This window comes from Pelmatolapia mariae, linkage group LG1, assembly GCF_036321145.2.
Source record: "Pelmatolapia mariae isolate MD_Pm_ZW linkage group LG1, Pm_UMD_F_2, whole genome shotgun sequence".
NCBI lineage: Eukaryota > Metazoa > Chordata > Actinopteri > Cichliformes > Cichlidae > Pelmatolapia > Pelmatolapia mariae.
In genome coordinates this window covers 5,345,475-5,365,409 of record NC_086227.1, presented here as the reverse complement: position 1 = coordinate 5,365,409, position 19,935 = coordinate 5,345,475, and the positions used below count along the sequence as shown (strand labels likewise).

Below are 19,935 nucleotides of genomic sequence, written 5' to 3'. Positions count from 1 at the left end.
CTGGGGTTTACACTTGTTGAGTAAACAGTCGTGCTGCCTGGAAGTGTCTCTGTTATAGGAGCAATAGAAGTTGTACCTCTAGATGTTGAAGATAAAATTGTTGTGTGTAAAACAGAAGGACTTGTAATTACAGTTGAGGACAATGATGATCCAGTTACAACAACTGAGGTTGATCTAGATGTGGTAGAGGATGTTGTTGGTCCCGATGTAACTATTTTTGGTGTTTTTGTTGTCATAATTGTGGCTGTTGTGGATTCAAATGCTGTTGTTTCTGATGGTGTTGCAGCTGTTCCTTTAGTGGTAGTGAAAGGCCCAGATGTAATTTCAGTACTCACAGATGGTTTTGATGTAACCGTGGTGGATCCTTGACCTGTTGTTTCAACATGTGCAACTGTGGTCGTGGTTTCAACAACAGCTGTGGTAGAGGATGTTGTTGGTCCCGATGTAACTATTTTTGGTGTTTTTGTTGTCATAATTGTGGCTGTTGTGGATTCAAATGCTGTTGTCTCTGAAGGTGTTGCAGCTGTTCCTTTAGTGGTAGTGAATGGCCCAGATGTAATTTCAGTACTCACAGATGGTTTTGATGTAACCGTGGTGGATTCTTGACCTGTTGTTTCAACACGTGGAACTGTGGTCGTGGTTTCAACAACAGCTGTGGTAGAGGATGTTGTTGGTCCCGATGTAACTATTTTTGGTGTTTTTGTTGTCATAATTGTGGCTGTTGTGGATTCAAATGCTGTTGTTTCTGATGGTGTTGCAGCTGTTCCTTTAGTGGTAGTGAAAGGCCCAGATGTAATTTCAGTACTCACAGATGGTTTTGATGTAACCGTGGTGGATCCTTGACCTGTTGTTTCAACATGTGCAACTGTGGTCGTGGTTTCAACAACAGCTGTGGTAGAGGATGTTGTTGGTCCCGATGTAACTATTTTTGGTGTTTTTGTTGTCATTACTGTGGCTGTTGTGGATTCAAATGCTGTTGTCTCTGTAGGTGTTGCAGCTGTTCCTTTAGTGGTAGTGAAAGGCCCAGATGTAATTTCAGTACTCACAGATGGTTTTGATGTAACCGTGGTGGATCCTTGACCTGTTGTTTCAACATGTGCAACTGTGGTCGTGGTTTCAACAACAGCTGTGGTAGAGGATGTTGTTGGTCCCGATGTAACTATTTTTGGTGTTTTTGTTGTCATAATTGTGGCTGTTGTGGATTCAAATGCTGTTGTCTCTGTAGGTGTTGCAGCTGTTCCTTTAGTGGTAGTGAAAGGCCCAGATGTAATTTCAGTACTCACAGATGGTTTTGATGTAACCGTGGTGGATCCTTGACCTGTTGTTTCAACATGTGGAACTGTGGTCGTGGTTTCAACAACAGCTGTGGTAGAGGATGTTGTTGGTCCCGATGTAACGATTTTGGGTGTTTTTGTTGTCATAATTGTGGCTGTTGTGGATTCAAATGCTGTTGTCTCTGTAGGTGTTGCAGCTGTTCCTTTAGTGGTAGTGAAAGGCCCAGATGTAATTTCAGTACTCACAGATGGTTTTGATGTAACTGTGGTGGATCCTTGACCTGTTGTTTCAACATGTGCAACTGTGGTCGTGGTTTCAACAACAGCTGTGGTAGAGAATGTTGTTGGTCCCGATGTAACTATTTTTGGTGTTTTTGTTGTCATAACTGTGGCTGTTGTGGATTCAGATACTGTTGTCTCTGTAGGTGTTGCAGCTGTTCCTTTAGTGGTAGTGAAAGGCCCAGATGTAATTTCAGTACTCACAGATGGTTTTGATGTAACCGTGGTGGATCCTTGACCTGTTGTTTCAACATGTGAAACTGTGGTCGTGGTTTCAACAACAGCTGTGGTAGAGGATGTTGTTGGTCCCGATGTAACTATTTTCGGTGTTTTTGTTGTCATAATTGTGGCTGTTGTGGATTCAAATGCTGTTGTCTCTGTAGGTGTTGCAGCTGTTCCTTTAGTGGTAGTGAAAGGCCCAGATGTAATTTCTGTAACTTCTGGTGTGGCTAGTTTTGCCGATGTGGTTTCAGTTTCAAATGTAGTATTTAATGGAGATGTAGTACTAATAACTGTGACAAAATACAATGACATGACATGAAAACATGCATATAATTCCATATTTCAATTCAATTTTCTCAATATTTCTTAATATTTTATCTATTTCTTTGAAAAATGATCAGTTTAATACCTGAAGTGGTCTTTAGTATTGTACTAAACGTAAATGGAGTTGTTGTTGGCCCAGGTGTTGTGGTATTAAAGCAGGGGTATATGCTCCTTGTTACAATTCCATTCTCTGCACACTCAGCTGTGATGCAGTTTCCTAGGCCATCAGTTGTGTTGTAGATATTGTCCCCATAGTTGTACATTTTTCCATTAATGATGCATTTACAATCTACAAGTAAAACATTTTGTCTTTTTGTAAATACAAATTAATTCATAAACATTTATTATATTATGTATAATAAATTAAATTTGAAATTAAATGTTTTTTCAATTTGCCAAGCAATAGATTTTTAGCATAGATATACAAGCTTATAGTATACTTACAGTTAACACTGTAGTTACATTGTATCCCCGACATTGTACATAAACTTGAAAGAAAACAACGTTGTGGTTATTTCACTTGTGTCTGGTTTTACACTCATTGTGGCATGTTAAACATCACATTTAGTTCTTAATAACGGTATATTTCATATACAGTGCCATGAGAAGGTTTTTGCCTTCTTTCTACTTCCTTTTTTTCAGATCATTGAAATAATAGAGTAATAAAATATTCACATTTACCTAGCCCTTTGCCCCTGTCAAAGTGCAGTAGGTTAAATGATCTTAAAAAGCGATTCATCAGGCCAAAATCTGAAGAATTACCTGAGAAACAACTTTATCATATACAATTCTAGAAAGGGTTACAAAGCCACTATGAGAGCCCTTATCCATACACAATGAAAACTTGAACCAGCAGTGAACCTCCCCTGGAGTGTAGAGGAGTTTTGTCTCACACAAACAGTTTGTCTCTAAAGTTATGTGAAAGACTCACTGCCAGTAAAAGGAATCGGAATGTGGGCAAATACTTTTTAATGGCACCGTGTATTATATTTTATATACTTACATCAAAAACATGTTGAATTCTACGTGCATCATTATGTACTGTGTGCTAAAATGAATGGAATGATGAATCTTGTGTGAGACATACCAGGTGTAGCAGTTCTCTGATGGAACCTTTTCACCAATGTTGTAATGGTTGCCTTGGTCATCATAGCATCCACACTGGTCCCCGGAAACGCACTTCATAGTGTCTTCATCAAAGTAGGGTTGGTTTGGGGGACACTGTGGATAGCAGCCTACGATGTTTTAAAATAGTGATTAACTTGAGTAAATTTACAAGTAGAATACATGAAAAGCTTTTTTGTAAACATTTCACAATTTGCCTCTCCTTCACCTATCATGCTCCAATCCTGGGTAAACGATGCGGGACAGACATATTCACACTTTTCAGTACACTTCTTTATTGCAGCTGTTGACTTACACACGTGGCTGCAGCTTTTCAGCTACAGCCTACACACATCAACAACAACAACCACAACCACAAAAGGACTTTGTTCATTCTGTTTTAAACCGGAACGCCAGCAAGGTGTTCCATGTGGTGTTCCTTGCTGGTGTTCCGCAGTGCTGCAGTGCTGTGGCGGGGCGTGGTCTGCGGCATGGCTGCGGCATGGCTGCCTCCCCCGCAGCCATGCCGCAGACCACACCCCGCCACAGCACTGCAGTCAAAAACAGGATTACTGTAGCCACTAAGAGTGAATAGTATTGAAATCTCACTAAATTATATATTTTTCATCTCTGTTCACAAGTCTCTGGATTTCTTTTTTATAAGACTAAGACTGAACTGTATTTTTCCATGTTTGGCAATGTTCACATTCTGTTTAACTTGTTGCTTTTTTGAAGAAGTGGTGTAGACTAATGAAGCTGTCTCGTGACAAAAGTTACAAATAGTTGTTTGAAATGAAAGTTGCTTGTTTAAAACAAAAATTACTGAAGGATTCATTGTGAATGAGTTCATTATCTAAATACAGTTGCAGGTAGGCTTTTCTGTCATTGTTTTGTTTAGATGGGGCGTGAAAATATTCCTTCCTGCCATGTGGGGAATGATGTAAAAAGCTTGAGAACCACTGTGTTATAGGCAGGGATACGGTCTGTTGTTCTGTTGACTTAAGCTCCACATTTAAAACAAAAATAAATAGTCCACAAAGTGGCATATAAATACTGTGCCTAATGTACCTTCAAGGTTGGTGATGAGTGACGAGCAGTTTCCAGATGGATTCCTACATGTTTTCATGCAATTAGCTCCACAAGGCTTATAGTGCCACTCACATTCACCAGGTGAATTATAGTAGTCACAGAAAATAGCTGCAAGAAACAAACCATTGCTTATTAGACTTGTACAGCATTTTAAAAAATGATGTTTTTCCTTCCCACTGTCACCAAAGTGCTTGCTCATAGGGGGTCATAAGATTGTTGGGTTTTTCTCTGTATCTATTATTGTACGATCTACTGTACAATATAAAGCACCTTGAGGCGACTGTTGTTGTGATTTGGCGCTATATAAATAAAATTGAATTGAATTAAATTAATCAGACTTACGACAAAACTTTGGAGTCCTCCATGCAATGCAGGTCCCAGCTTCATTACAGGCTTTAGCATATGCAGCCACCGCAGTACAGAGACATTCGCAGTCCCCACCAGTGTCACAAGCACAGGAGTCTCTCACACAGGAATCAAAATATGGACCAGGGTCAACCTAGAACACATACAGTAATACACTACCAGTCAACAGTTTCACAGAACCCCAATTCTTCCAGTTTTTTATTTTATTGAAATTCAGGCAGTTCAGTTATTCCTTTTACTCTGTAAGCATAGAACAAATAAACAATTGAAGTTAAAAAAGAATCATGCAATCCATTTTTAACCACAATGTATTTAGGGGTACAGATTGAGGAACTGTCCTTTTGCCTTCTCAATACTGTACAAAGATCATAGACTTCGGATTTTGATTCATTACTCCATAACACCTTCTTCCAGTTTTCATTAGGCAACTGGCAATGTTTCATAGCTCAGGTAAACCTCTTTAAACCTCTTTTTCTTATTCTGAAATCTTAGCAATGGTTCTGTTACTGCAACTTGACCTGTCAGTTGAAGTTGAGGCTTGCTTACTATGACCACAATTAAGCTCTGCTTGTAGCTCAGAAACTTGTCTTCTGACTCTGTTGAGGCTTTGGGTCTAGTAGACTTTTTCCCTGTTTCTGATTGCCTTTTGAAGGTGAAGGACACTTGACATCTTTCTTTGCAATTTCTTTGTAGGAAAAACCTCCACTTTTTCTCACCATTTTTATAGCAACACACAACTTTCTGCACAAATCCTGAGGGTGTGGTACCACAATGTGCTCCAACACTACCACACTACCATACGCAGGTTTAAGTTATCGCCCACTACTCTGGATTATTCCCAGTCTAAAGACATGTAATTAGTGGGATTAGGTTAACTGGTCATTCTAAATTGTCCATAGGGGTAAATTTGAGTGCGAATGACTGTCTGTCGCTGTACTGGCAACCTGTCCAGGCTTTACCATGCCTCTTGCCCTATGGTAGGTGGGGTAGGCTCCAGGCCCCCCACGACCTTGAATAGATAAGTGGAAGAGAATGCATGGGTGGATGGATATCACATATCGTGTCTATTAGGTAAAGATTCTTAAATGCCAGACATTAAGATAAAAGAACAAAGAGCTCATAGGGGAAATTAAAGTGCATATTTTTTTGTGCATTTTTGTGTGTGTGTGTGTGTGTGTATCCATTTCTGTATATTTGCTACCACCAAACATACTGACCTTTGAATGACAGCTCTGGAAGGTGACACTTGTGATGATACTGCACTGTTTTTGAGACCAGGCTGCCCGGTAGCGATTCGAGGCACAGGGATCACTGATTAGCTCTGCACTGGGGCAACTAGATGAAACTTTCCAGCTGTTACCAAATTGTAGAACATCTGCTACTATTTCCTGGGAGCGTGTGGTGAAGTCATTCTTACTGTTACCATCATAGTTTCCACACAGACCACAGACCTGACCCTAAGAGGAAAGGAAGCAGTGGTACAGATTAAAGCCCTCATTTTTAATGCTTTTTTTAAATTACAGTGATATCACAATTATTAATACGGAGTATCAATAATTGTGTAATTGTATTGGTATTTGTATTGACTACTAAATTTCTGTTATTGTGAAATTCTTAATATTAACTTTCTTAAGCAATTATACTTCAACGGTAAAAAGAAGTAACTGTCAATCCAGATGTGCAGAATTTATTTCTTTTACCTGGAACTGTGGACTGATTGTAATGAAAAGACTGGTCTTCTGGTCCCACATGAGAACAAGTCCCGGCTTGATTGTCACCACTATGTAAATGCCCATTTTTTGTACCTGAAGCGCCTGGATAGTGCCCTTTACCACTTGTAAGTTGTCATCTTTAAGCTGGAATTCATTATCCTGTGGGTTACAACAGCAATGAATAAAACAGGAATTTTATTTTTGTAAAATTTAAGCTACCTGGAAACCATATATGTGCAACAAACCTGAAAAGCTGAAAGCTCTTTTGTTTTTTCAAAAGTTTTCAAAAAAATTGAATTGAAAAACTGATTACATGGCAAAACATGGCTGAGTTTTTCAGTTAAATTATACAACCTTTAATTGATTCTTTTATCTAATTTAAGTTGTAGTTTCTTTTTCTAGTATTAATTGTGCAATTTTAATATTGTTGGTGAAGAGTTCTTAAAACATTTTAAGAACTCCGCATCACTACATTTTTCAGTCATTAGTTTGAAAATGAGCACAATTGAAGGATTTTGTGTTTACCCCCAAGAAGATCTTGATGGTCTTAGAACAGGTGGTTCCTGTGGTTCCACATGGAACATTTTCAGTAATAATTCTGAAGCTTCCATTGCCATTACAGGTGCCACAGAAGTCCTGAGCAAAGCACAGTGCATGCAATTACTGGATACCAGTGTTAAAGTTAGAATCCTTAAGAGTTGCATAAAATTGATTTACTGATAAAAATGTTGATCTGCCTCTTTCTGTTCTGGTAAAATAATATACAAGAAACAGTAGCCAGAGTGAGCTTTACAATGAAGAGCTGCAGAAGATATATACATGCAGAAGACAGATGGTACAACAGTGTGTTGCCAAATCTACCAAGGCTACAAAGTTTTCATTTTTAACTTTTAGCAACCTTACTTGTAGAAGTGTGTATTCACACTGTCCACTGAAGTCGAACCTCTTATCGTCAAAGGTGATATAGTGACCATCTCCATAGATTCCACAAACAGCATCACACGTCTTGTTGGTACATGTGAACTTCCTTCCACTGCAGGAACTGGGGAGAAACACATACAGCCAACAAAAACTATTAAATTAATTTCAAAATATTTGTAATATCTGTGTAATCAAGGATACAAAAAAGAAAAAAAACCCCAAAAACAAACAAACAAAAAAAACCAAAAAAAATGCTGGTGATTAATTAACTACCTACCTTTATGTTTTTACAAATATAATTAAAACAACTTTTTCTATTCAAACCTTTGAAAAGCACAGTCACATGCCAACTACCTACTTGGCGTTCTCATGTATTTGGTGAAAAACAAGTGTAAGTGCAATGACAAAATTAGCAGAGACATAACAGCAAATATAGCTGAATAGTGAAAATATATAGTGACATGTTTTTATTTAGTAAACAAGTTTTATAATAGAAACCCAACTCCCAAAAAGTTGGGACACCTTGCAAATGTAAATAAAATGTAAATAAAAATAATGATTTGCAAATCTCAGAAAGTCATACCTTTTTCACAGTAGACCACAGAAAACATGAAATGTTTGAATAAATGAAAATGAAAAGGTCATTTTAAATTTGATGGCAGCAACACATCGCACAAAAGCTTGGACAGAGTGTTGTTTGCTACTGTGTATCATCCATCCCCTCTTCTTTTAAAAGCAGTTTGCAAATGTCTGGGAACCAAGACCATCCCTTGGACTTTTGGAAGAGGAATGTCTGATATAGAATTCTAGCAGTTCAACAATCTTGGATTTTCTTTGTCATATTTTTCATTCATGTTTTCAAGTGTAATTTCTGGAATGCACGCAGGCTAGACCCATAGCCAGAGCCTTCTACTACAAAGCTATACTGTTGTACCAGATGCAGTGTAAGGTTTAGCATTGTTTTGCTGAAATATGCAAAGTCTTCCTGAAAAAGATGTCTTTTTTTTTTTTTTAAAGAGATGAAGGCATTTGAACTGAGTCCTGATAGCTTAGTTGCCTCTAGTGTGAAGAAGACAGTAGCCATTTTATTTTGTGGAAAACAAAAGAATTGGAAATTTTGATTTATCAGACAACAGAACAGTTTTCCACTTTTGTAGTTTCTTATTATTCATTTTAAGCATGTTAGTGACATGTTGCCAATTAAACTACCTAATTGCAAAATGTTTCTCCAGCTGTTATTTTAGTACAACTTACTTTTTCAGTCTTTCATTGCCTTATCACGCAAACATTCATACAGTGCTTTTTATTTATATCCAAACACATTTGTCCAGCATTAACACACACTCAGCTGAATGCACTGGGGGCAACTCAGGGTTCAGTATCTTTGGGTTTTTTGCCCAAAGATTCTTTGATTGGATTGATCCCCAGATATTTTGATTGGTAGAAAACCTTCTCTGACACGTGAGCCTTGGCAGTAGTGGTGGCTGTGTCTCAAACAAGTGCTATGAGAAACAAGTCACCTATTTAACTGACATTCTTTATTGTAGTGGAAATATGTATAAATTCTTTTTATAACCTATATACTGCTATTGAATATTTAAATATACATCTTTGTATGCTTGTAAAGAAATGTACAAACCAGGTATTGCAATCCACTGTCAGTGTCTCTCCAGGCTGGTAGACTTGTCCATTGTGTACACATGGACAGCTGGTCTCATTGACACAGCCTCCTGCTCCATCTGACAACAGACCATCTGGGCATATGCAGCCTGATGTACAGCCTGTGTGGATCTGTATCCAACCAGAGTGAAAAATGAAAGGAGAGAGTAAGTCAAGCAAGACCTGCGCATGTACTGCACATTTAAGCACACAGCCAAACTGGTATAACTGTGCTGTACTTACACAAGCCATGTCAGCGGTGCTGCAGCTCTTTTGACATTCAGTGCCAGTAGCCCCAGGTTGAGCAGTGGAGCAGTCAAAGTACACCATGGGACATTCGCATTGTGGTGAAGCTAATGGTAAACCTGGGAACAAAATATAACAGGTTCACATACATAGTTTTATTGTCATGATAAATGATATTATGATGAAATGTCCCACCAATTTATTCACAGTTCACTGAGTGAAAACTTCATAATATGAAAGAGAACTGAAAATGTTTGGCTACTAATTTTATCAAATAATTAACTACAATAGCATTTAATCTGTGTACTTAATGTTAATTACGATGCCTACTTAGTAGCTGTGTTCCTCCAGAGCAGCTGAGAATGCCTTGTCTGCAGACACTGTGAGAACAATTATGAGGGAATATGAGAAATACTTTTATATCACATGATATCCTCAGTCATTCTTTAACCGTGTAGTTTCTTATTATTCTTTTTGTTATTTAAAATGTTCATGGGCAAAAAACATCCTACTTGTACTGGTGCATTCACAACATAAATTTATAGAATGGAACAACATTTTTCCTCTAACTGGCAAGTTCAGTTGGTATATATACAGTATACAGCTTCCAGCAGCCTGTGTTCCCCAATTCAATATTCGTTTAATCCTCCTGTTTTGTTCGGATCAAACATGTCCCTGCCATTAACATGTGTCATATTAAGTGAATACAAATCTAGAAAAAATGTTTGTCATGTTTCAGTTGGCATAGTCACAGTGGATAACTAAACAAAGACCTGCAATATTAGCTAAGCTTCACTTTGTTTTTACAGCAAATTAACTTTAGCAAATGAACATTTTAGGTTGGTGATGGTAAACATAAAAATCCAAGAAAGTTGATTCTGTTCTAGCACCGCTGATTAACAATGGTCAGTTGGTCAATTTCATGATCATTATGATGCAAAATCTCATGACCACTGATTAATGACCATGAGTACTATCCATAGAGAGTTGGGGACTGGAAAAAACATAAATAGTACATTTGCATTATGACTAAAAGTAGCAAACATTGCTAAACCTGCAGTCAGCTGAGACTGAAGAAGTTACTTGGATGAGTGACAAAATATTTCTTCCACTGAAAACATGTCCAGAAGAACAGGATCAACCTTTGAAAATTTCCTTACCTGAATGATTCAGCATGAATTAAGAAAAATTAGTCATCTTTATTTACCATGTGCTGCCATCTTTACTGATAGTCTGTCCAGGAGGAACAATAATGCCTTCAGCATAGCAGGGGCAGCTTTCACGGGCTACACACTGCCCTTCCTCATTCATGTAAGTTCCTTCAGAACAGCCACAGCCATCCACTGTGGTGAAGTTGACCTGACAAGAGTAGTCAGTCTGGCCGAGGGAACGGCAGGTACGCCCACAGCTGGTCATGTTGTAATTATACACAGTTTCTGCTGCACATGATGTACTGAATGTCTCTGTTATGAGAGATATGAGATGTTTGTACAATGAGCCAACAGTTCAGTTCAGTTCAATTTAATTCAATTTGAATGTAGTAAAAATGAATCAAACACAAATGATTTACTAAGATTTGTTGTAGTCAAAAATGTACTGCTACTTCTGCCATTATTTAAAATAGAAAAGCATACCAAAATATGTGCCATAGCTGTGGTACTGGAGACAAGAATTGTTCATTTAGTAGGAATGGCATGGAAAGATGTCTAGTAGGTTAACACCATAACACAGAGATGGTGTTGGCAGCTGACCCATGCTGACAATGTGATGGTGTATAATAACATTTATATTAACCCAAATAATTTAAAGTTTTCTCAAATTGTGACTGCTGTTGCTGACTTTAATTTATAGGAGTTCTGGCACCTTTAATTTTCATGTTTATCGAGGTACAATATTCCTCTGAGTTTAGCACTAACATTGTTGATTTAGCACAGATTATTAGATTATTTTACATACAGGTGTACTCCAATTGCAGTATGAATGCTGAAAACTGAATTATTTGAGTTGAATTGTTGTAACTGCTCAGTCTGTGCTGAAATTGTTGAAGCTGGCAGGCTGACCATTTTTAAATGAGCTGAAAGCTAAAGAATACACCCAAATAAACTGACAAATAATGAATGTTTATCTGAAATTGATGCGAAAACTGATACATTGCATTATTACGTTTGAAAAGTGAATTAAAAAAAACTGTAGTTGAATACCAAAAACTGATTGACTTAATGTTTAGACTCAAGGATCTTAAATGAAAAGCCAGCATATTTTCACATGTTTGAGTGTTTTTATTTTTAAAAAGCTCTGTATTTGATGTGCTTGGAATGATATTTAAACTAAAATTTAAAGACAAGGACTAATTAAAGTAAGTTTTAAAAAGTTAATTTCTAATGATCCAGTCAATGAAGAACTCATTCAAATTTTGTGAAAGTCAGAAAACGACATTAGCTTCCCAGATTTGAATCAAATGTTTGCTGAAGACGAATCCACAAATGAAAAATAGACCTAAAGTGTAATCAACAAATCAGAATGACCTATTATTCACATACATTTATTGCTGGTATAGAATAAGTCTGTGGGAAATTGCTGTTAAATTTCCCTTTTTGAACCTGTCAATAAACTGCTTCCAAATACAAAACCATAACTCATATCATAATACTTTTTTAAACATAAGGACCAAGGACTTCTTCGACATAACAGTGGGTCTCTCCGAATTTAATCATTAGTAATCATTAATGTCTGCTGCTCTACCACAGCATGTCTTTTGTCCTGTCTTCCTCCCCTCACCTCAACCAGTCACAGCAGATGGCTGCGCCTCCCTGACCCTGGTTCTGTCGGAGGTTTCTTCCTATTAAAAGGGAGTTTTTCCCTCCCACTGTCGCCAAAGCATTTGCCCATAAGGGGTCGTATGATTGTTATTTTTTTCTCTGTTGTATTATTGTAGGATTTGCATTTCCAATTCGGTCTACCTTACAATAAAAAGCACCTTGAGGTGACTCTTGTTGTGATTTGGCACTTACAATATAAAACTGAATTGAATTAAATTTAATTAAAAATTGGGTTGTGGGGCCAATCTAAAAAAAAAAAAGGGGGGCTCAGTCCTGTTGTTGAGAAAACCCCCTCACTAAAAATACAATGTGTCTCAATGCTTCAGTTGGAAGGTATTTCCTCTACTTGGATCCACACTGATCAAAAAGTATATATTTGTTAGGTCTGAGCATTGGCACATCATGTCAAGAAGAAGAAGACAAATGGTCCTATGTTTTGAATGTAAAATTATGCTTGTGGACTGAAAACTGTGGACACAGCAGCAGTTGAAAGAGAACATTTTCAGATAAATTTGTTGTTTGTACCCGTGTTTCTCTTTTTAAGGATGCTTGGTGTTTTACTTACCACAGATGGTTTTCCTCCAGCCACTGATGTGGATTCCTGCTGCTGAGCAGGCATAGGCATATGAGGAAACTGCAGCACACATGCAGTCCTCACTTTTTTCACAGTTACAGGTGTCATACATACAGTTCTGTCAAAAGAGTATTCATGAAACGATTAACAAGAGTTCAGTTGCAAAGTTCTCATTAAAACTTTGTATGTACAGACCTACATCTTTATATGTGCTGGGGCTAACAACAGCGTGGCAGGGAGCAAACACTCCCTCAGGATCAGTTAATTTGGAGCACCAGAAATCCGCATATTTCTCTAAAACACAGAAACATTCAGAATTAAACTTGTTATTTATTATCTGTTGTTTAATAAAATCTTGAAAAACAGCAAGGCAGTATGGTATTTTTCATATAACATAATAGCTTTTATAAGATAAAACATAATAATACAGGAGTTTTATCTGTACCTGTGAGGATGTTGTTATTACAAGGGTCTCCAAAATGTGATATAATGTCTGGGCAACTGGCTCTGGTTTTCCATGCGTTGGCAAATGCAGCAGCAGTGCCTTCCACCAGCCCACTTGTCACTCTAAAGTCGTCACTCATTATGTCGTTGAAGTTTCCACATAAACCTTTCAAATTAGATGTTCCACAGTTACACAGATTCCAGACGTTCCAGACACTAACAATAATGTGGAGACATACCAGAGGTGGTTCCTGTGAGTGACTTGTCAGCTGAAATGAACACCTGCATTATGGGAGACAGCTGAATCATCAGTTGTATGCCCACTGTGGTGCTTACAAGGATGTAGAAGGAAGATGGCTTAAAGACTCTCAGATCAGCTGTAGAGGTCAGAAGACATGAAAAAATTTTGTAGCAATTAATTCAAACACAAATATACAAACTTAAATGACACAGATAGCATTTCCACTCTAAAAAATAAATAAGTACAACTAATGCGTGTGGTGCTTTTGTTCCAATTCTTTATTACATATTTTGTGGTGAGTTGAACAAAATTCTTTTGCAAATACAAATTTTGGTGGCCCTTAGCTTAGGTAAATTGAAATTCACGTTCAATCACGTTCAATTTACCTGTGATATATTTTCAAGTAAGACAAATTGAATGTCACATAAAACAAAAGCAAACAAAGAATGCATTAGCAGAGCGATCATTAATTGATTATATAAGTACTTGGATTTACAATGTTGGGGAGTAACGGAATACATGTACCGCCGTTACGTATTTAAAATACAAAATATGAGTAACTGTATTCCGTTACAGTTACTGTTTAAAAAGATGGTATTTAGAATACAGTTAATTTGTTGAAATAAATGGATTATACGGCGGTATTTTCCTGTTTCATATTGTCGCAGGTCAGGATTGTTTGGGTTTTGTTTGACAGCTGTGTTCTGTTGTTCCAGGCAGCAGCGTTACGGTTGCCATGGTTACAGGGTGACGCGCTCTCTCTGTGACTGTGTGTTTCCTGGGTGAGAGAGAGCCTTTTTGTTGTTGTTGTGCTAAGCTAATAGGCAGAATGCTACAGGCATAGCCCTAAATAATGTAGCCTCATGGGCAGTGTAGTCCGTGCTGCAGGGAGAATGGACTGCCATACCCGTTATGTGTCCGTGAGCGCGAGGAGGGAGAAAAAGGAGAGTGGAAAACTACGAGTTGTCATCGAGCAGAAACGGGAGCTGGAGGCATGTAAATATAATAATAACCATTGCAGCCAAGAAGAGTGCCTGACGAGCCCAGTTGTAAGTAAGCTATCCGGTCGTTAAGTCTGACGTCACTAGCCGTGTCTGGGCCTAAACTCCGCTGCAGGTCCATATATCAAATGATCACTGTGGCATTACTGAGAGATGAAAAACTGTCTAAAGTCTTTCATCTTTAATAAAATGATCAGCGTTCTGCTCTACGAGGTGTAACAATTGAGTTTAACATCCAGGCATCCATGAAAACGGAATTTATGACATTTAACGGAGTTAGAAGTTAGCAGGAAGTTAGCTCGCTAGCTTCCATCTAAATACAATATAGAATGTCCTGACTGCGGGGTTTTGGAAACAAATTAAAACGTACAGCTCTGCTATCACTTCCAACATAAATGAAGACAGAAAACTAAACAGCAGTGAACTAAACAGCAGCGTTTGTAGGGTTACTGAAGTTTGGCTAGCTGGTATATAATGATGTGCTACGTGACCGCTAGCGACACAGCTATGTTAGCATAATATAAACAAGCTAACTTTTTTTCCACTCGATAAAAGTTAACGTGAGGGTTCTCAGTGGTCAGGAACAAATGTAATCGCATGGCAGGATGCTGTAAACGGACCAAACTTCAGCCAGGAGAACAACTGAGATAATCCATCCACAACACGAGGTTAGTCATTCATATACTGCTGCATGGGCTGTGCTGTAGTTACATCGTAAGGTTTTAAAAACTGAGCTTAAATAAATGATTAGTGGTAATAAAAGCCGAGGGAGGTCAACAGTGACCACTGACTGTTTTTAGGAGCTTTTTGAGATTAAATAGAAGAAAATACAAAACATTAAACATGTTAACAACACAAAAGCCATATTAAACGCAGACTACTTTAGGCCCGGAAGTAGGATTCGTCACGTCATCACTTAACGACCGGATTAAGACTCGACTGTACACTGTGTTCGTGTTTTCCTCCGAAACAATAAGTTCCATTGGAGCAGCCTTTCAATGCCTCTCTCTGTCTCTTGCTAGCAAACTTGACCCAGACAACAAAGTAAAGCTATTTTTCGGCCGAGCCCGACACGAACCCGATGTATTAGCCAGAGGTCCCTTTACTATGGTTCGGAGCCGCGGACCTTCAGTAATAGTAATAAATCACATTCATGTAGTTGTAAACAGCATGATAATATATTAAGTAATCCAAAGTATTCAGAATACGTTACTCTCATTGAGTAACGTAACGGAATACGTTACAAAATACATTTTGGGGCATGTATTCTGTAATCTGTAGTGGAATACATTTTAAAAGTAACCTTCCCAACACTGTGGATTTATAATAAATCTTTTTTAAAACCTATAGTGAGGGTGTGTGGGGAATGCCTGACAGAAGGCCCTGTCCATGTTCAACTCCCACCTCTGGCAGAACTTTGACAGCTTTCCAAGGTAGGCTGAGAACATTCAGTCTGAATGAACACTGTTCAGCACCTCCATTGTTGAGGCTGCTGCAAAAAGTTGCGGCTGCGACATGGTGCCTGTCATGGTGGTAATCCTTTAACCAGATTGTAGACACCTGAGCAAAGGGAGCTTTCAAGCTGAAGGTGTCCACAGGTTAGCTTGTGGGGACTTTGGAGGCAGCAGAGAGAAGCGGGCTGCTGCTGCAGTACACCGGTCTTTCGTGGTGAAGAGAGAGCTTAGTGTGAAAGCAAAGCTGCCGATTTACTGGTTGATCTATGTCCCTACCCTCACCCGTGGTCACCAGCTTTGGGTAGTGAACAAAAGAATGCGGCTGCAGATAAAATTTGCTTTCTCCAAAGAGTGGCTGGGCTTCCTACTGGGAGGAGGCCGATGGGGTAGGCACACGACGTGCTGGAGATATTACATCTGTCTGCTGGCCCAGGAACACCTTGGTGTTCCCTTTGGATTAAGCTTTTAGTAGAGGTTCTTGATTAAAACATTTACTCAACATATTACATATAAAGTTCCAAGTAGGTTTTTGGTGAGAGGTCAGAAGTGCAACGGGAGAGATGAGAGAGCATTTAAGGACGAGACACACATACACACACAGTTTCAGTTGTGTACGTGCTGGCCTTCTGTCTGGTGGAAAGGTTACAAGGTCTAGCTGGGGAGCTGAGAGGTGAAACAAAGTGCAAGCAGAGGCTGACACATACACACACATACACACATCGTAGAAAGACTCAGTTATATAGGTAAAAGTTAATCATGTTTTGCTTGCAACTGCAAAATTGTGCGTGCGTATGTGATAGTTTGTGCAGAACGTGTGCCTGATGTTCCAGACAGATAAGCGAGCGTCCGGGGACAACAGGAAGACACCTGGATGGAGACGAGACGATGTTCTTTTAAACTATGTTAAAAGTCATTGTGGTTTTGGATTGACGTATGCTGTACTGGATCTGCCTGGCAACAGAAGAGGGGCTGTACTATTTCACCCCTATAAAGTCTTTGTTCTGACTATTGTAAGACAGTTCAACACTGAATCTGTACAGTGTTGGCTCCACGCTGCGTGTATTCATTAAAATGTCGTCTAACTTTACCCGGCCGGATCAGTGGTCGTTATTTTGGAATCCCCCCTCAATTTCTGAACCTAACAGTTGGAGAAGGGGGCTAGGGAGAGGGAGGCCTAGGTTTCTCTGCTTAGGCTGCAACACCCTCAACCCGCAGTCAGAAGAAGGCAGGAGGCACAAGAAAATGGATGGATGAATGGGTGTTTTTTTTAAACATTTATTACTGAGAAAAGATGCATACATACACTATGATCATTATATTAAGAAGATGTGTTTACTATATGTGGACAGTGAAATTTGAGATAACTTACCTGTAAACAGTGGAAGCTGAGAATGAATCTGGTTCACATAGACCTGCCCAGATGCCTGAACTTTAACAACCTGTAAATTCTTATTGGTGAGAAAAGGCACAAAATTTTGATATCACAAGATCTGGATGTTTTTCAGACACAAGGAGTAACGATGATGTTTTTATGCCTTTAGCTTACCACAGAATTGCTGCCTAAGGCCAAAGTTACAGTTCTGAGGCAAGTCTTTGTGTCACTTAGCCCGCACTTGACCAGATCCACCAGCACAGTGTAGGACAAACCATTACTGTCCTGCAGCGCACATCAAAACAAAACATGTAATCAGTCACCAAAAAAATAAAAAATTAAAAATTGGAACTTTGCATTAGATAATTACACTGCACATGTATGTACTCATTAGCATATTATTTTCTGATAGTGCATCCAGTTTAAGAGTCCATGCTGCTGTTATGTGTATGGGGAGGCGGACTAGCAGTGAGTATCACCTTAGCGAGAACATAGGAACAATCGCCATGAAATGTGTAGACTTTTCCATCAAAGGTGTTAATATGAGCTCCTCCTTCGACAGAACAGATTCCTGGACAGTTCGTCTCTGTACAACTCCACTGACCGCTTTCACATACACTGTCAAGACACACACACACACACACACACACACACACACACACACACGTCATTTACTTATTTAAAATTATTAATATGGTCAAATATTTGTATAACTGCTTTAGTAACACACTGCATTACATTTTTCTACTATGTCTTAAAATAAACTCACTAACTTTTGTAAAAGTTTAAAAAGGTAAAATTGTCACATAAATGTACAAACTATAAATGTGAGAAGACTGCTAAAACATTCTTACTTGCAGTACCCCCGACATACACAATAATTTTGTGGAAGATTGTAATTGTGTAGCTTACAAATGGATTTAACACTTAATCATCCTATCAAAAGTACTCTTAGATTCATGTCTTTACCATTTCTAGTATCACATACAGAATAAAAATGTTTTATTTCCATTTTTTTAACACTGCAACAAAGTGGCACAAATTTATTTTACCAGGATCCACAGTGGTGGGAGTAGGACTCTCCTGGCTTGTAGATTTCGTTGTTGTGCAGACATGGACACTGAGAGACTGCGATACATCCGCTGTTACCAATGTCATCAAAGACCATTCCTGAGAAAGAGAGGCAAAAAAATGATTTTATATATATATATATATATAGATATATATATATATATATGTATATATATATATATATATATGTGTGTGTGTGTGTGTGTGTGTGTGTAAAACAAGAAGAGAGAAAGAGAGAAAGGGATTGGGACTGAAGCATCACTGATGCAATACGTTATGGGATCAGTGATCATGCATGCTTGATAATGGAATATACAGGGATACAGATACAAGGACTGAGCATTTTTTAACAGAGCAATTGATTTTGAGCATAGCATTGCTAAGAAGTTTTCTTTAGAAAGCAGAAATTATTTCTGTTTTTTTTTTTTAAATTACCAGTGTCAATATTATTAGCACCCCTGAAAAATGTACATTTTTGTTGAGCCATAGCACAAACCACTGCTATACAATAACATGTTTTAACGTTGCAATGTTTAAAGTTTATAAAATCAAGGTAAAATACAGGGTTATCTTCCAATTACAAACAGTATAAAAGCTTCAGCAGTAGAACAAGCATCCTGTCAAAAACAAAAAGAGATCGTCTGGACTTGTTGATGCTGACAAAGCATTTTTCAAGAAAGAAGAAAGAAAGGAGAGGCAGTATTATGCTGTGGGGATGTGCCAGAGAATCCGAAACTAGCAATCTGATCAAGAAATCATGAAGAAAGAATGATATATGAAGATTTGAGTATGAATGTGTGCTCATATTATTAGATAGATAGTACTTAGAAAACTTGCATGAACTGGTGTGAACAGGTTAATGGCCCAAGTTGTACAAAGCACTTTGAATGCTTCAGTACAGTAAGGTTTATAAGAACCAGTCCATTTGCCATTAACAAAAACCTCAAGCTGCAAAACTAGCTGTGGATCATTGCTTTGTCTTCTAACATGACAACAACCCAAAACGTACGTCGCTTCAGGTGAACAACTACCAAAGTGAATGTTATGGCTGACCTGCATAAAGCACTGATTTGAATCCCATTAAAATCTGTGGGGTGAACTGAAGATAACAGTCCATCCCACAGTTGGAATTGCTCAGCAGACATGTAATACTTACTAAAATTACTAACAAACAGCTGCAGGTTGTGATCTGACCACAGAGAGATTATTACATCTTTAGATGACATTATTATGCTCAATATTCTCAGCCTGATGTTTTCTCTTCAGACACAGGGGATTCAATCAAGTATAACTATGCATTCCAGCATACCAAATTTCACCCCCCTTTCATTTAACATTATTTGGCCACCTGGGACATGTAATTTCAATATTTATTTCATTCAAATCATCTCAAATTTCTACAGCACAAACTGCCATCATTTCAAACGTAAAGCAGGTCCCTCCAATTCAAAAACTGCATGTGTCACAGTGCCGTGGCTCAGTGGCTGAGAGTGTCTTACTGAGTTCCACACATGAATGTGAGGTTGAAACAATTTATAATTCTTAACTTGAAAAAAAAGGGTTTTGAGAAATTGTTGGGGAACTTGAGCACCAGTTGCTCCTTGAAATAAAGTGGCCATTCTTTGGGTTTATGTGGCTCAATACTCTCGAATATCACTACATGTAGGGTTTGTTTTTTTTTTATTTTTACTGTTGTCATATCCCACATTTGTGTTTTTAAGCACAAAAGAGGTATTATGCTGTATTATTAGTGATGCATGAAT

General features: G+C 38.2%; 1 protein-coding gene across 1 annotated transcript in view; it reads right to left on the bottom strand.

The window, feature by feature from the left end:
• The window catches only part of LOC134624405 (mucin-5B-like), a 77,737-nt gene that overhangs the window by 35,922 nt on the left and 21,880 nt on the right, over window positions 1–19,935 (bottom strand). Inside the window, 22 exon segments of the mRNA XM_065471540.1 lie at window positions 256–1,003; window positions 2,185–2,388; window positions 2,544–2,587; window positions 3,187–3,334; window positions 4,272–4,400; window positions 4,635–4,791; window positions 5,876–6,115; window positions 6,359–6,529; window positions 6,896–7,006; window positions 7,274–7,412; window positions 8,931–9,082; window positions 9,194–9,303; window positions 9,527–9,576; window positions 10,404–10,659; window positions 12,581–12,707; window positions 12,789–12,883; window positions 13,035–13,199; window positions 13,273–13,410; window positions 17,099–17,168; window positions 17,276–17,386; window positions 17,581–17,719; window positions 18,154–18,271. Coding sequence (XP_065327612.1) covers window positions 256–1,003; window positions 2,185–2,388; window positions 2,544–2,587; window positions 3,187–3,334; window positions 4,272–4,400; window positions 4,635–4,791; window positions 5,876–6,115; window positions 6,359–6,529; window positions 6,896–7,006; window positions 7,274–7,412; window positions 8,931–9,082; window positions 9,194–9,303; window positions 9,527–9,576; window positions 10,404–10,659; window positions 12,581–12,707; window positions 12,789–12,883; window positions 13,035–13,199; window positions 13,273–13,410; window positions 17,099–17,168; window positions 17,276–17,386; window positions 17,581–17,719; window positions 18,154–18,271 — 3,622 coding nt within the window.